Source organism: Typopeltis vanoorti, chromosome 12, assembly GCF_054136105.1.
Source record: "Typopeltis vanoorti isolate ZY-2024b chromosome 12, IOZ_Tvanoo_1.0, whole genome shotgun sequence".
Taxonomy (NCBI): Eukaryota; Metazoa; Arthropoda; class Arachnida; order Uropygi; family Thelyphonidae; genus Typopeltis; species Typopeltis vanoorti.
In genome coordinates this window covers 83,107,265-83,124,180 of record NC_143560.1, presented here as the reverse complement: position 1 = coordinate 83,124,180, position 16,916 = coordinate 83,107,265, and the positions used below count along the sequence as shown (strand labels likewise).

The window sequence follows — 16,916 nt, the reverse complement described above, 5'->3', positions numbered from 1 at the left end:
CCCCTTATTTTCAAGCGCCCTTGTGCTGGGCACAATCTGCACAACCACATGGTGCAGCCCTGCACCTACTCTACAAGTCTCTGCCTCCACCACTCAATCCATCAGCTACAACAAATTGTAACTACACCAATGCCATCTACCACCCACCACCACTACCACTAGTATTTTCACAGGCAATCACAAACATCCATGCTTTCGGCGAGATTCGAACCTGCACCCTTTTGGCTGGAGAGCAGATATGTTAACCAGGCTGGCTAAGAACACATATATATACACACACGTTGATATTTTTCAGGATTGTGAAGGCATTTGACACATTGCAAATTAGTGTACAATCTGAAGAAGATTAGGATAGATAATAGATTAGTAAGATGGATAAGGACACAGATGGATATGGAGATCCGTAAGTTGTGTAGTGTTGGAAAGAGCTCTGGAAAACATAAGTGCTATCCCTCTGACTATAGAGATCCATTCAAGCGTTGGACATCAGGAAGACACGAGCAAGAGAGTTAGTGATGATTGTGGGGACAAATGATCTAAGTGAACATAAGGAGCATATGAGGGCGAAGAGCAGGAAGTTAGAGAAGAGTGAAAGATAACAGTGTAATAGGAAAGGTTGTCAGTGTGTTGCCGTGGTATGATAATGATGAGTTGCGACGGAGAGCCAAAATCATGAATGGTATGCTAGTGGAACTGTGTGAGGAGAAGGGAGTTCAGTTTGTGTATGGTATGGCATGTGTTTGGGGGATGGGGGTAAAATTCTACAGGCATGATGGGTTGCATTTGAATGACTTTGGAGTGAGCGCACTGGAGAAAGTGTTGATGGATGGAAGTGCAGCATGCGATGCATGCAAGGGATCAGAAGCAAGAGATGAGCTGAAAAATCATGAGAGTGGAATTTAAGAGACAGAAGTGCTTCACAGTGAAAACAGTAGTAGTGTGAGAGATGATGAGAGAACGGGAATGCAAGAGGAACAGGGAAACTGTGGAGGCCCGGGTGGACAGGGAGAGTGGATGCTGAAACTGGCAGTAAATGTGTGTATGAAGATGGAGTATATTACGATATTATTATTTTTTTGTTATTATTATTATTATTATTACAGGCCTCCCTTGATGAGTCTAAGGACTCCTTGGAGTCCTTAGACTCATCAAGGGAGGCGCCCTAAACATCATGTCAAGAACTATCCAACGTTTGTGCAGCATCTATCATACTTTGCTTTGAACTCGTTCACAATCATGGCACAATAGACTCTGGCAACCTATTCCACTCAGGTGGCCCCTAGTTCTCCCACCACCAGACCTGTTCTGAAATATTTCCTCTTAATTAATCTTGTAAAAACCCCACAGTAATTTGTATGTCTCAATCATATCATCCCTCTCCATCTATCAACCAGTTTCTGTAACCCACAAATCTTTAACCTGTTCTCATAAAGTTCATTCCATAGACCTGCTACCATCTTGGTTACTCACCTCTGGATCTTCTCCACCTCCTCCTCGTCAAGAAACCCTGGTGCCCAGATCTTCATGCAGTAGTCAAGTTGGGCTCTTATCAAGGCTCAATAAAATTCTTGTCAAAATATTCTTCAGTAACCAAGTGATCCGATGAACTGCTTTAGCCACTTTTGCTATGTGCCCTCTAAACTTTAACTCCCTATACACTAACACTCCTAAGTCTCTGGCTTCGTCAATTTTCTGGAGTACAGTTTTACCAATTTCACCAATGTGGTATACAGTTGGTAATCTTTTCACCCCAAAATCCATAACTTTACACTTTGCCACATTAAACTGACATCCATTCTCCTTTGCCCAGTCTGCCAATCTATTCAAATCACCCTGCAAAATTTTGACATCATATGTATTAACTATTTCTCTACTCAACTTTGCATCATCTATATATAATAAACAGTTCCCCTCAGGTCCTTTCCTATATCATTAATGAACAAATTAAGCAGTAGTGGCATGCCACTAGTCACAGGCCTTCTTTTGGACTCTACTCCTGAATAAACTACTCTCTGATATCTCTCCATCAACCACCCTGGTATCCATCTCACCAACCTTATATCCATCCCCATGTGCTGCAGTTTACTGATTAGAATTCCATGTGGTATCCTGTCAAAGGCCTTTGCAAAGTCCAGCCAGTGCTGGATTTAGACTTGCTGAGGCCCTAAGCTATACAAAATCCAGAGGCCCCCTCCCCTACTGTTTTAAATTACATCAGCTGGTCTTTTTGTTTTTTAATTTGAGGCCCCAGCAGATTGTGAGGCCCTAAGCTGTAGCTTTTATAGCTTATATGTAAATCTGGCACAGTATCACTGTTAAACCTTTATCCAATTCAGCTGTCACTGTATTATGAAACGTGAGTCATGACCTACCTTTCACAGAACCATGCTGTCCACCATACAGTATCCCATTTCCATCTATCCGTTCCTGTATTTTGCTCTTGACCAACTTCTCCAATACTTTGACAACAACTCCTTATATGCTGATTAGTCAGTAATTTGCTACATCAGTCTTGGATCCTCCTTTATGCAATGGAACTATTTTCCTCTTTTACCAATCCCCCCCCCTTTTGGGACTAACCAGAGCCAAGACATAGATTAAACAATATGGTCAAGGGCACTAACAATTCTCTCACCACTTCACGTAAAACTTCAGCCGGTATACCATCCAGTCCCACAGCTGTATTCACATTAAGGCTCTCTAATATGCTATGCACCTCCATTTAATGTACCTCAGTTCCCGTATAAGCCTTTGGTTCTCTCTCTCATTCCTGCAATATCACCACCTGGATGATATACTCCTGCAAAGTGTTCACTTAGTAATTCTACTATTTTGACTGATTCAGTTACCTCCCTACCATCAGCATTCCTTAAAATCATTCTGCCATAAACATTCTTTCTTTTACTTACAGCATATGTTTCTACAATTCTACAATTGTTTTTTTTTTTTTTTTTGTAGCTCCAGCTTGACAATGATGACATTCGCCCATTTATCTCCCACTTGATTTACTCTCCTGACTCTAGGTATGCAGTCTGTCATTACCTTCCTCAAACACTCCTTTACTACTTCCCATAAACTATCAGCATCCAGCCCTTGCAGTTTTACGTGCCATGGTGCCGATCTAAGCAATATCCTAAGCTTGTCATACTTATCCATGCTGTAATTCCACATATATCCCATCTTAATTGAAAATTCCACACATTTATCTGCCTCCCAGGTCAAGACCATATGATCACTTTCACCAATTGGTGGCATTGTGGCCATATTCGTTATAGACAAATTCTGAGATGCAATTACTAGATCAAACATTCTCGAACCCCTAGTATATTCCATTACATGCTGTCTCATGTAATTATCCCTTAGTATCTGCATAAAATCCATTTCCTTCCTCCCATGCATCCTCTATTTCCTTCCAATCTATGTTCCCATAGTTGAAATTCCCCATAATAATTACTTGTCCTCCACTCATTTAGTCTATTTGCCAATGCATACTGTCTCCATCTTCTTTTCCATCCACTGGTCTATAGCAGCATCCAACTGTATATTTTGTTCTGCTGGCCTCAGTCTCACACCAGATAGACTCAAATGTGCTATTTTCATTGGCCTGCAGTTAAACTTCTATTCTCTTTGGTTGTAGTTCATAAGCTATCATCAATAACACTCCCCCCCCCCCCTCATTCTTTTCTCTCTCTCTCTCTCTCTCCTCTGTGAACACACTATACTCTTCACATTCAATCCCACTAACTATATCATCTTCTGTTAGCCATGTCTCACTAATCCCAATAACCTTTGGCCAGGATGAGCCAACGAATGCCCAAAATTCCTCATGTTTGTTCTGAATGCTCCTACCATCAATTCCCTTAGGCCCACTGCTATTCTGATGCTTTATACTAATTATCCCATTCTGGTTTAGTACCAGTGGTACTGACTTAGGCATATTATACACATTTTTACACTCGACTGCTTTGCTGATGTCTGCATAATAACCACTCAGCAGCTTCCCCCCCCCTCCATAAGCTCTAGTTTCCCTGATTTTTCACATCCACTTTCACTTCAACAACAAAACACCAAATTCATTCAGATGTAAACCGACTTTCTTGTATAAGTCCTCTCACCTGTCAAACTCACTCCACACATCCACAAACTCCAGACAACTTCTCCTGCATAACCTTTGCATCGAATCATTTGCTATTTTAGCCCTCCTTCTCAGGAGGGCTAAAATAGCAAATCTAATATACCAAATAGCAAATCTAAAATACTGTGGCAACAGACTCACTATATTAACTCTCTCACTCTTTTCTTTTGCTACTTCCAGTAATTCTTTCATGTCCTCTCTCATACCATACTTTTTTCCTTTTAAATCATTCGTTCCACCACCAGCCACTACAAACATTTCTTTCACCCTACCCTTTTGTGCTCTAATAGCCTCACTAGGATCATTAATTTTCATGCCAGGAAAGCACGATTTTGTCAAACTCTCATCGATCACACCTTTTATGAGTGAATTGCCATACAACACTTGCTCTTTGATTTTTCTTTCACTCTTGGTTAAGCCCTCATTTTTCTTATGTCGCATTTCTTTCTTTCTGTTATCAAATGATCCACCCGCCAGACATTTTTGCATTCACTTCAGCTCACGTTTTGCTCTGTGTATCAGCAGGGTAAAATTGTTCTACTGCATAAAGGTGGTGATAAGACTGTAGCTTCAAATTATAGGCCAATCTGTATATCTAGAGTAGTGGTGAAGGTTCTGGAGAGATTAATAAGAGGTAGGATACAGAAATGGGTTGATAAATAACCACAGCAGTATTTTCTGTGGTTATCGGCTTGGGTTTGTTAAAGGGTGATCATATTTACTAGCTTATTTTATAACAAGGTGACAAATACCTTGGACATGGGATATGCATATACAGTGGTGTACTTGGATTTTGCTAAAGCTTTTGATAAATTGCCACATGACAAACTGTTAAATAAATTGAAACATATGGGATTGGACATGAGTTGGATCAGTGACTGGCTATCAGATGGGCATTAGACAGTTGTATATGGTGCTGCAGTATCCCAAAAGAGGAAGATCACTAGTGGTGTACTGCAGGGTTCAGTTTTGGGACCATTTTTGTTCAATTTGTATGTTAATGATAATGGGATGCATTTAACTAGTGATATGCAGCTGTTTGCAGATGAAGCAAAATTGGGGAGAGCAATGCAGAGTCAAGTGGATGTTGTGGCCTTACAGAAGAACTTGAATAGATTGCATGAGTGGGCAGTTAAGTGGACCTGTCAGTTCAATGTTGCAAAGTTGTAAGGTTTTGAAATTTGGTAAGAAAGATTGGAAGTAGAGTATACACTTGGTGGGCAAACTGTAAAGGAAGTAGAGGAGATGAGAGATCTAGGAGTGATGGCAGACAAAAATCTGAAATTCAATTGCCACATTGCACAAGTTGTGAAGATGTCACATTGGATAATGGCAATGATTCAGAGGGCCTTGGCATGCAGAAATAGAGAGGTTATCATGCCATTGTGTAAGGCCTTGCTCAGGCCTCATATGGATTATTGCGATTTGGTCGCTCTCTCTCTCGATATCACACACACATTGTGTAAGGCCTTGCTCAGGCCTCATATGGATTATTGTGCACAGATTTGGTCGCTCTCTCTGTCTCTCTCTCTCTCTCTCTCTCTCTCGAAATCACACACACACACACACACACACACAAAGCAACATAAAACATGAAGTTGGAAGATCTTCTTTGTCTTCCCATCTCCTTAGCACTCCTGCCTTCATTCTCACCTCTTTTCTCCCAACCCCTCAATCTGCCATTCACCTTTTCAAATATAATTTCTTGTCAAATTATGTTTCACAAGAAATTATATTTTTATTTAATAAAGGAGATTAATATTATCTCTCATTCTCTCATTCACCTTTTCTCTGTTATGCTCTCTCTCAAACTAACTCCATTAATGTACAATGAATTACTTTCATACAACTCTATACATCTCACTCTTGCAAACTTTACTTCCTTCTCTTCATACTGCTCTACCAGAACACCACTCATCATTTTTGCTTATTGTCTCAACTTAGTAGCACAGGGAAAACCAACCAGTTTTCCTGCTATGCTATTATTCTCTCTCATCAATAAGTTTTGGATAGCAAATATTTGCATTCTATCCATCCCAATCATTTGTGTCTACAGCCATCACTAACTCATCCAAAGCCTTGATCACCTATTAATCTTGAATGATTCAACTTTTTTCGTTCAGATCCATACAATACTATTGCTGGTACCACTAAAGCTGCATATTTCTAGTACTCTTAATTTCGTTTGCAGGCTGATTGCTTTACTTCTCCAGATGTTATCCATGGCCTTCAGGTTTGTTCCTCCCTTTACAATCCTGATCTTTATTTCTTTTTACAGTCCAAGTCATATATCATTTTACTTCCCAAATATGCAAATTGTTCTACATTTTCTGTAACAATTCCATCCACTTGTATCTTTTGTTTCATGTTCTTCTCACCAAATACCATTGTCTTTGTTCTTTCCAAGTTCATAACAAGTCCAAATCTCTTCCCTTCCTCATTTAAGAGTTTCAGAGTTTTTTGTAGTTCTCTTTCATCTTCTTCAATAATAACAATGTCATCTGCGAATCTCAGATTGTTAATTTTCATCCCATGTACTGATATTCCTTTCACATCTTCCTTCATTTTGTCCATTGCTTTTTCTAAATGTGTGATGAAAATGCTTGGTGGGTTTCCCTGTCTAGTACCGCTACTTGTTCTAAAGACAGGGAAAATTCTTTGCCTGATCCCCCAACTGTTAGGGATACTGAACAAGTAAAAAAGGGGGAGAGGCTTTTCACATCTCGAGTGTCAAGCTGGTGGCAAATGAGACAGAAGTTGTAGACACCAAAATAAAAAATGTAAAGATTGCCATTGAAGAAAACATTATAGAGAGAAGTAGTAATAAAATTCACTGCCCAGGCAACGGGAGAATTAGAAGGAGAGCAGGGTATCATAAAGGAGTAAAATATGAGGGATAATATCAAACATGAATCACTGTGCCAGTCATGTCAAGAAGAGCCCACAGGTCAGGCTGATGGCACTCCCTCCTCAAAATTAAAAGACAAATCTGAGTATTGTCCAACCCAGAGAAAGCATGAGACATGATACATAAACAAATTAAAGAAAAAATTTTTCATGGCATAAAAATTTCTCGTGAAGGGCCTTTGTAAAATTCGATGTAGCTTAAAAATACCAAAGCACTTTACATCGATTTTACAGAGGTCAAGTCTCACGAGAACTGTAAATAACCTGTTTGTTTCTATGTATATTTTGCTAAATATTAATGTAGTTAACCCTGTGGGAAGTGACTGTATTTACCGTTTTAACGTCAAAAACAAAGGTAATGCTTTGCCACCGGAACTTTGTATAATAGCTCTATATAAGAGCATAAGAAAGTTGTTTACAGTTATCTGTATGAGAAAGTTGTTTGCGAGCTCTGCGCTTAATACCTTTAAAGTTAGTATCTAAAAGTGCTGCTAGGTTCGGACAAGTTTCTGCTGACCGGCAAGATAAAAAAAAAAGTGACTGCTCAGAGGAGAACAAAGAGCTGGTCAAACTTAAAAGAAGATGAAAGAGTCATGCCAATTTTCTTTGGGGTTTACAATCCTTAGTGCAAGGTCTGGAGAATGGGAAAATAAAAGGGGATGAGATGAGCATAAGGGGCTTCCAGTCGTCGGCAGAGGAGAGGCAGTCGGAACCAGAGCAGTGGCAGCAGAGAAAGAGGAGAGGCATGGTCCCAATTACTAAGCAGGACAGTCCAGGTCCAGTTGCCGACAGAGGAGAGCCGAGATCCAGTTGCCGAGAGAGCAAGGCGAAGCGCTGTTACCGAAGAGAGCCAGTCATCGGCGGTCGGCAGTTAGAGACACATGTGTTCCCAAAGTAGAATCCTCAGGAGAATTTGTCCATATGCTGAAACCTCTTGCATGTGCTATTCGAGTACTGCAGATTGCTGCCCAAAAGCCTGCCATCCCGACGTTATACCGCAGAAGCAAGACACTCCTGAAGGAAGCCTAAAACTCCAGATGAAAGAAATGCCAGAAAGACTTTGGTGTAAGACTCTTGACTAAATGTGCAATACAGCCTCTTTAAGTTCCATCCTTTTTGTACATTTTCTCTTATAATCTAGGCGATATGTTATATATATGAACTGTTAAGAATTAGTTTAATAGTAATAAGAAGTGTCCGTAAGAGAGTCAATTGGCATGTTAGAAGTTGATATAAAATTTGTAAAAATAACTTAGCAGAGAGTTTGCAAGTAAACTAGAAGTTTAATAAGTTGAATTTGTAAGCAGAGAGTAAATAAATTTTTGAGTTAAAGAGATTATTTAGTGTTGAAGTAAAAGTTTTCTAATTTTATGCTAAAGATTTTTTTAAATGGGTAGAGAAAGCAATCTCTGTCGTTTGATTCATGTATATTTCATATTAATGTAAATAAATGTGTTTTAATTTTTTGTTAAGAGTACTGCCTAATCTTTTATTTTGTAATGCACTGTTTCTAAAAATAATCGGACTTGTGAGCAGGAAACAACTTAGGCATTAAAAACACAGTTTAATTACTTAAGAACCACGACTGTTTATGTAAACTTTGTTGAAGGAATATCCGCTAGTAAGAGAGAGAAATTTACCGGACGTTTTACTGAGTGTTATGCCGATATTGAAATACTGAATGGTGTAATCTTAACAAATAAATTTTCTAGTGTTCATAGGCATACGACTAGTAAATACGGAAGGTGGATAAACATAATATGCAGTAAAGTAAGTGAGAAAGGTTATGAGTGGAAAAATGCGCACTGCTAATAAGTATAAAGAATAGAATAAAGATATTGTGATAAACGCAGCAGACAGCTATTTGTTACATCACTCCCCCCCATTCACAACTTGGTGATACCTATCAGATAGCCAGTCTCCAATCCAATGCATCAATCTATTATCCAACCCCATCCGCTCTAGTTTGAATATCTACTTATCATACGATAATCAATCAAAAGCCTTTGCGAAATCTAAGTATATTACTGTATATCCTTTTCCTCTGTCTATGAAAGAAGTCACCTTATTGTAATAAGTAAGTAGATTGCTATAACATGACCTCAATTTAGCAAATCCATGCAGTCCATCAAAGATAATACAATTGTTGTCAACCCAATTCTGGATCCTAGTTCTCACAAGATTCTCCAACAATTTAACCACAACACCTGACACACAGATAGGCCTATAGTTTGATGCTTGAGTTCTATCACCTCCTTTATGAAGTGGCACAAACTTGCCTTCCTTCCGCTCCTTAGGAACTTGACCCAGTGCGAGACTCGTATTAAAAAAATATGTCAAGGCTGGCATCAACTCCCTGGCACATTCCTTCAGAATACATGGTGATATATTATCGATTCCAATAGCCTTATTTACATCTAGTTTGCTCAAATCCCCATACACCTCTTGTTCACTTATAGTCAGTCCTTCTTCCCCATCATCAACTGCTCTCAATCTCTCCATAAAGTCACATTCACAAGACTGAAAGACCTTTATAAACTGATAAGTATCTCCACCACACCTTCTGCAACAGCTGTCTTTATACCATTTTCTCCAATCAATGTCATCCTTCCATAATCATTCTTTCTTTCTTTTGCTGGTGGCTACATGTCAAAAGAACTTCTTAGGATTCTACTAGATATCTACTTAGGATATCTACTACATAGTTTTTGAAAATTCCCCAAGCTGCATTGATCTTTTTTCAAGCTAACTCCTCATTCTATGCTACACCTGCAAGCTGTCTCCTGAGCTCTTCATAATCACCCCCCCCTTGTAGTTCCACATGTACAATTTTCTTACAGAGGTCCTCACACAGCTGGCAACCACCCAGGTAATCATCTCATGGTCACTCTCACCAATTGCTGGGTGATTTGAAACTTCATTTCTAATTACATCTTCTGATGAGATGACCAAATCCAAGACCCTCAATCCTTGTGTGCCCTCTATTATATACTGTCTGAGGTAGTTATCCCTCAAAAACTCAAGAAACTCATTTTCCTTACTTCCAGTTGCTATCTCATCTTTCCAGTCTATATTGCCATAATTAAAATAGCCCATAATGATCAGTCTTTTCTTCTTATATGCTTGGCTAATTTGATTATACATTTCATGGTCATTACCATCCACATTACCCGGTCTGTAATGACATCCAACCAAGTATTTCATTCCATTCACCTCTATCTCACACCATACTGTCCTAAAGCCACTGGCACTATTTCCCTCTTGCATCTCTACTTTGTATGGACATAACTCTTTCTCTATCATCAATAGCACTCCCCTCTCTTTTTACCCCTTCTATCCTCACGAAACACATCATACCCTTCTATCTCTATTCCTGTCAGGATGTCGTCCTCATCTAACCATGTCTCACTTATTCCAACAATTTTTGGATGAACAGACTCAATTAGTGCAACCATTTCATCTGTCTTGTTTCTTACACTTCTAGCATTTTTTAACACAACAGCTCGTTCCTGGATCTACAGTGGTTACACTGATACCACTCATTCGATGTGATCTCTCCATGCTCGCCTGGGGCCATTTCCCTTTCTGCTTATTCATTTTAGAACCCTCTTCAATTCCAATTTCCTCTTGATCCCAGGTCATCCCATTCCTTTCCTGTCTATACATGCTCTCACATCCTCTTGGAGCATCCACCTTTCTCACGCTGTGTACCCCTGTCCACCCTGAGCCTTCCTGTTTCCCTGTTCATCTTGCACATCCATTCTCTCATTTTCCATACTCATACCACTCACTTCCTCATTCATAACCACCTCTTCAATCTCCCCTGTCTTACTCTCCTGCTCTTCCCCATCACTCCCCACTTGATCTGATTCATTCTCTGTACTCACTTCTCTACTTTCAGCAGCAGTCTCTCCAAGTGACTCACACCATAACCACTCAAATGCAATCCATCGCTCCCATACAGTTCACTTCGTCCTTCAAACTCGTTCCACATATTAACAAACTGTACTCCCCTCTTCTCACGCATTTCTGCCAACATATTATTCATAATCCTTGCTCTCTGCCTCATCTCACCATAGTCATACCTAGGCAACATGATTGCTACCCTTCCTGTCACACTATTCTCATTTATCCGTCTAAGCAGCCTCCTGATATCCTTTCTGACGTGCTCTTTGTCCTTTGTCAACTCATTCATACCTATTAAAACCATCAACTCCTTTGCTCGCTCCCTTCTCATATCCAATGCCTCAATCTCTGCTCATTTTACCACCTGGAAAACATATCTTGTGCATCCTCTCATCCAGCACACCTTTAATAATGGGGTCGTAGCAATGCCACTCGCTCGTCTTTCGTACTTACATGATTTGTTTTAATCATTTTCGTCCGAATTTTCTTAATTTCACTTTGCATCCATTTCACTCTGCATCCATTTTGCAACAACAGTTATCAATCTACCATGTCCATCCCTTAACATCATCTTAATATAATCATTATTTGATGTATATGACACATATTGAAAGAACTCTCTAGGATTTTTCTTGGTCCAGTTTACTATTTTCTGCTCATATTGCAGTTTTACTCTTCTTATTAAACAAATCACCTTTCTGACCTCCTCTATGCATTTTTCAACTGAATATTATCTTCACCACACCTTCTGCAACAGCTGTCTTTATACCATTTTCTCCAATCAATGTCATCCTTCCATAATCATTCTTTCTTTCTTTTGCTGGTGGCTACATGTCAAAAGAACTTCTTAGGATTCTACTAGATATCTACTTAGGATATCTACTAGATAGTTTTTGAAAATTCCCCAAGCTGCATTGATCTTTTTTCAAGCTAACTCCTCATTCTATGCTACACCTGCAAGCTGTCTCCTGAGCTCTTCATAATCACCCCCCCCCTTGTAGTTCCACATGTACAATTTTCTTACAGAGGTCCTCACACAGCTGGCAACCACCCAGGTAATCATCTCATGGTCACTCTCTTCCTCACAGCACCCTTTTCTTCTGGATTTCTTGCTTAATCCCTCCATTCATTCAATCGTTCGATACCTATCTCATTTACCCTTCTGATCTTTGTGATATATTCATACACTGATACTGTTAAAGAGCTCTTTCAGAACCCCCAAGTGATATTTATCTCTTTTCCAATTACTTATTCCATGCTATAAGCTGCATGCTGTCTCCTCCCTAAGTTTTTCATAATCACTGGTCTTGTGGTTCCACATATATTTTTATCTCACAGAAGTCTTTGTATGACTGGCAACCACCTAGGTAATCACTCTCACCATCTGGAGCAAAATGCATCAACCCATCCCCATTCACATCTTTGGAGATCAGAACTAAGTCTCTCGATCCTTGTGTGACCTTCATTGTTTACTGCCCAAGATAGTGGCCTCTTGGCAACTCAAGATATTCACTTCCCTTATTATCATTTGTTATCTATTTATTGTAATCTATATGACCATAATTAAAATCACTCATAATGATCATGCTTCACTTTGTTATCTATCCAAAGTTGCCTATACATTTCTTCATCTCCACCCTCTACATTCCTGGCCTATAGCAACATCCAACTAAATGAATGACAAGCATTTTATCTGCCTTTATCTGCTACCCTGAGGATCCACTCCTTCCTTCCTCTCTCTCTATTCCAGGTGTTTACATGGTTCCTTGCTCTTGCAACTTATCATATTGTGGTTAGACAGGGAGATCTCTCATCATGTACATTGGAGGGCACAAGAAATACATCTGCCACCACAATTATGGTCAGTCAGGTCTAGTTAACCATGCCTTCGATACCTTGCACAGAATTGAATTTAAAAAATTCTACTATAGTTCATCACAGCAAAACTCAAAAGTTTTTTTTAGAATCAGCAGCAGATTTAAAAAAACCAGCCTGATCTAAAGAAATATAGTTATGTTAAACTTCCCAAGATTTTGGAAACGTTAATTAATTAAATCATTAGGCACAACAGCCAAGGCTAACCAACAGTTTCTCATAGGATGACTTTAGGCTTCTACTTATTGTTTGTGTGTTTTTGAAGTTTTAATAATATTGTATCCCTGAAGATGTATCTGTGATAATGATGAAATATGGGAACTGTTAAACCTGTGGTTAATTATTTCTCGGTCCTGTGCTCATGCCATTAAATCTAATTATGAATCTAGCTAAATATTTCATTCTGTAAACATCCACCTCAACCATAATGCCTCAAAACCACTGCCATTATTTCCCCTTTTCCTGTCCTCTCTGTGCAGACGCAATTCCCATGTTATCATCAAAAGCACTCTCTCTCTCCCTTCTTATCCTTCCTATCCTCATGAAATATTTTATATACCCAGTTAGTGAAACCTTTTCATTTCCCTTATTTCTGATACTCTTGGCATTCATATAAACACAGAAATTCATTTTTTTAGATCAGTAACCAACCTCACTCATGAAGGCTCTCAATTGTGATTTCTTCACACCTCCCCCAAGCCCAATCACCTTTATCACCACTTACCCCCATATCTTCTCAGACTCATCACTTTTTATTACCATTATGTGCCTCTTGTTATACAGTTGGAAATTGTGTGTGTCATATGGATCATAACTTATTTTCATGCTCAGCATTATTTTCTGCACAGCTCTTCATCCTAAAGTATTAACATTAACTACTCCATAATCACCCAGAGTTTTAGATATATCCCATTGTGTTTTCCTCATGATTATTCTTACCTGTTGGCTGGCTGCAGTGCTGATACCTCATTCACAATTACATTATACATTATTGACAGCCACAACTACATACTTTCATTGCTGTTGTTGTTGTTAGCATAAGGAAATATCCCAGATACCAGTATTGGCTTTGGTCCACAATGAGTTATTGATCAGAGGTTTCAACTTCCTAACTGGAGGCCAGTGTAGGCCACCGTAATTTCCAGAAGTGTTCTATGTCTGTAAATATCCATGATCATGGGCCAATTTGCCTATTTTGAGGGATGAAGAGCCTGAGCTTCCAGGAGAAAAAAATCCTCTTCCTTCATATGAAACTGGCTGACTCACTTTTAGTCAAAAAGACCTGATAAAGGCTTCTCATGTCATTGACGGGAATCAAACCCAGATTTTTCTAATCAAAGGGCTTCATCTACACTGACTGAGCTACGGAGGCAAGTTGTAATGGTGCTACTTGCCTACATAGTAATCTAATGTAACCATTGCATCCTAATAAGCATCCTAATCTAATGTAACCAGTGCATCCTAATGTTATTTTATAATTATAAATGTTACATGTTTATAGTTCTAACATCCATATTGCGTAGATAAGGTACTGGGCATTCAGAGTTCTTGGTACCACATTTGAGCCAACAGAGTGAAAGAATGATTCGAAATTTTAGCTGTATAGTAAATGAAGTATGTGTTTGGATCTGATGTTTTTGCAGAAGAAAATAATTTTCTTCAGAATCTTTTATGGCATCAGTGATGTAATACTACTGATACTACATCAGCCAACCTAGCTGGCAGAGTAGATAGCATTTAAACTTTCCAATCAACAAGCCACGGGTGGGGTGGAATGTCATGAATTTCACTGTTTGGTGTAAGATCTCTACAACCCAGAGATCAACATGGACCTGGATTACCTAAAGCTTAGCCCTTCCTTGATACTGGTTGGTTTTTCCCCTTTCAGTCATTTTCTGACCATAGTTGACTTTGTAGGTATTGCCCACAAAATATTCCTGGTGAGAGTTTTACACATTTAACAGTTCACCATTGCTTTCCCCAACTCGGGACTGGCATATGGCTGGGACGTATTCATGACTGTAATGTCTGGGTGAAAAAATCCCCTACCTCCATGAGACCGGCTAATTCACCTTTATTCGAAAGAGACCAGATAAAGGTTCCTCATATCACTGACGTGAATTGAACCCAGGTCTTTCCGACCAAAGGGCTTTGTCTATACTGACTAAACTATGGAAGCTCCTTGATACTAATGTACTATAATGTTTACCTTCTGTAGGTAGGATTCACAAAAAAAAAAAAAAAAACTGTAGGTGAATACCCCTTTAGTTTAGGGCCACATTAATGAAACTTTACAGAATCACGAGTGATGTCTGAATATGAATCTGTCAAAAATATAAGCATTGTGGCAATGTTAAAGCACTTTAGATTACTGTCTTTATCATCTTGGCTTTAGACTTCCATTTTTGTTTGAGCTGAACCTGAGGTGCATCACTTCAAGCACAACCTGTGTCAGTTTTAGCCTGTCTAAACAGATGACTGGCAAAGTTTTCAGTAAAATATTTCATTCCTGTCCATCATCAGTGCTTCCAATTATTTTTATTATGACAATTATTATTATTATTATCATCATCATCAAATTCCTGCCATTATTATTAATGTTATTATTATTATTACATGAAACCTCTGCATTCGTAGTCTAATTATCCAATCAAACTGGTTGGGCGAGTCTTTAGCGTATTCTCTCTGCAGCCAAAAGGCTGCAGGTTCAAATCCTGCCATGGGCATGGATGTTTGTGATTGTCTGGGAAAATATCAGTGGTGGTGGTTGGGCAGTAGATAGCATTGGTGTGGATGATGATGGTAGTTGCAGTTTGTTGTAGTTGGTGGATTGAGTGGTGGAGACAGAGAATTGTACAGTAGGTGCACCTTACCCCCCCCCCTCAATGAGTCAATTGGATTCCCTGAAGGTGTCACGTAATAATAATAATAATAATAATAATAATAATAATAATACATAAATTACTACATATTTTGGATTTAATATGCTTTAATTACAATTTTTTTTTTCCAGTCTCTGATTTATTCTAAGAAACTGTGCCGTGATCTGGAAAAAAAAATTTTACAACAAGTGAATGACAAAGAATGTGAACAACTTGAAAAACGCTGGCAGACACCAAAGTGTGTTTTTTCTAGCATAATTTTTTTGCAGAATACTATTAAAACTACAATATAAACTAAGAAATTAATTGAGTTAATTAATTCAATTAAAATTAATTATAAAGTTAAACATTTCATTATAAAATTAATAAATTAAATATAAACTAATATTACAAAGGACTAATGTTACATGCCTATAACTGTTCATAAGTTGAAAGACTTGCCTTCCAATACATTAAAATGTAATTATAATCACGTAGTATTTATTGAATTACATTGTTAAAATAATATTTTATGTAACGAAACCTGCAATTTCATAATGCTATGAATATGGTATTTAATTTTCATGTTTTTTAAAGTAAAAAAGCTTATGTACTATATATCAACTTTTTCTTTTATTTTATTTAATTAATTTTTTTTTTCAGACAAGTAACATTTATCTAAATTCAAATTGTTGGGTAGAAAAAAAATTGCTATGTAAATCCAGAAGGGAGAATGAATGGGATAATTCAGGCTTTGTACATGAGGAAGAAACGAGCAAGAGAGTTAGTATCATTGTGGGGACAAATGATCCAAGTGGACATGGACATAAGGAGCATGTGAGGGCAAATATCAGGAGGTTATTAAGAAGAATGAAAGATAACAATGTAGTGGGAAAGGTTGTCAGTGTGATGCCGAGGTATGACAATGAAGAGTTTGGTAAGAAAAGAGCTGGAATCATGAATGGTGTGCTAGCGAAGCTGTGAGAGGAGAAGGGAGTACAGTTTGTGGATGCATGGCATTTGTTGAAGAAAAGAATGGAATTATACAGGCATGATGGGTTACTGTTACATTAAATGGCTTTGAAATGAATGTACTGGAGAAAGTGTTACTAAATGGAAGTACAGCATGTGCTGTGTGCAAATTATCAAAAGTAAAAGATGAAGTGAAAGAGCAGGAGAGTGGTATTGAAGAGACAGGAGTGTTTGGTAGTGGAAATGATGGCAGTGTGAGA

General features: G+C 38.5%; 1 protein-coding gene across 1 annotated transcript in view; it reads left to right on the top strand.

The window, feature by feature from the left end:
* LOC150100944 (enoyl-CoA delta isomerase 2-like) overlaps positions 1 to 16,916 on the top strand; it is an 88,896-nt gene that overhangs the window by 45,225 nt on the left and 26,755 nt on the right. The window contains exon 3 of the mRNA XM_090401939.1: positions 15,837 to 15,943. Coding sequence (XP_090258065.1) covers positions 15,837 to 15,943 — 107 coding nt within the window. The remainder of the gene's footprint in view (positions 1 to 15,836; positions 15,944 to 16,916) is intronic.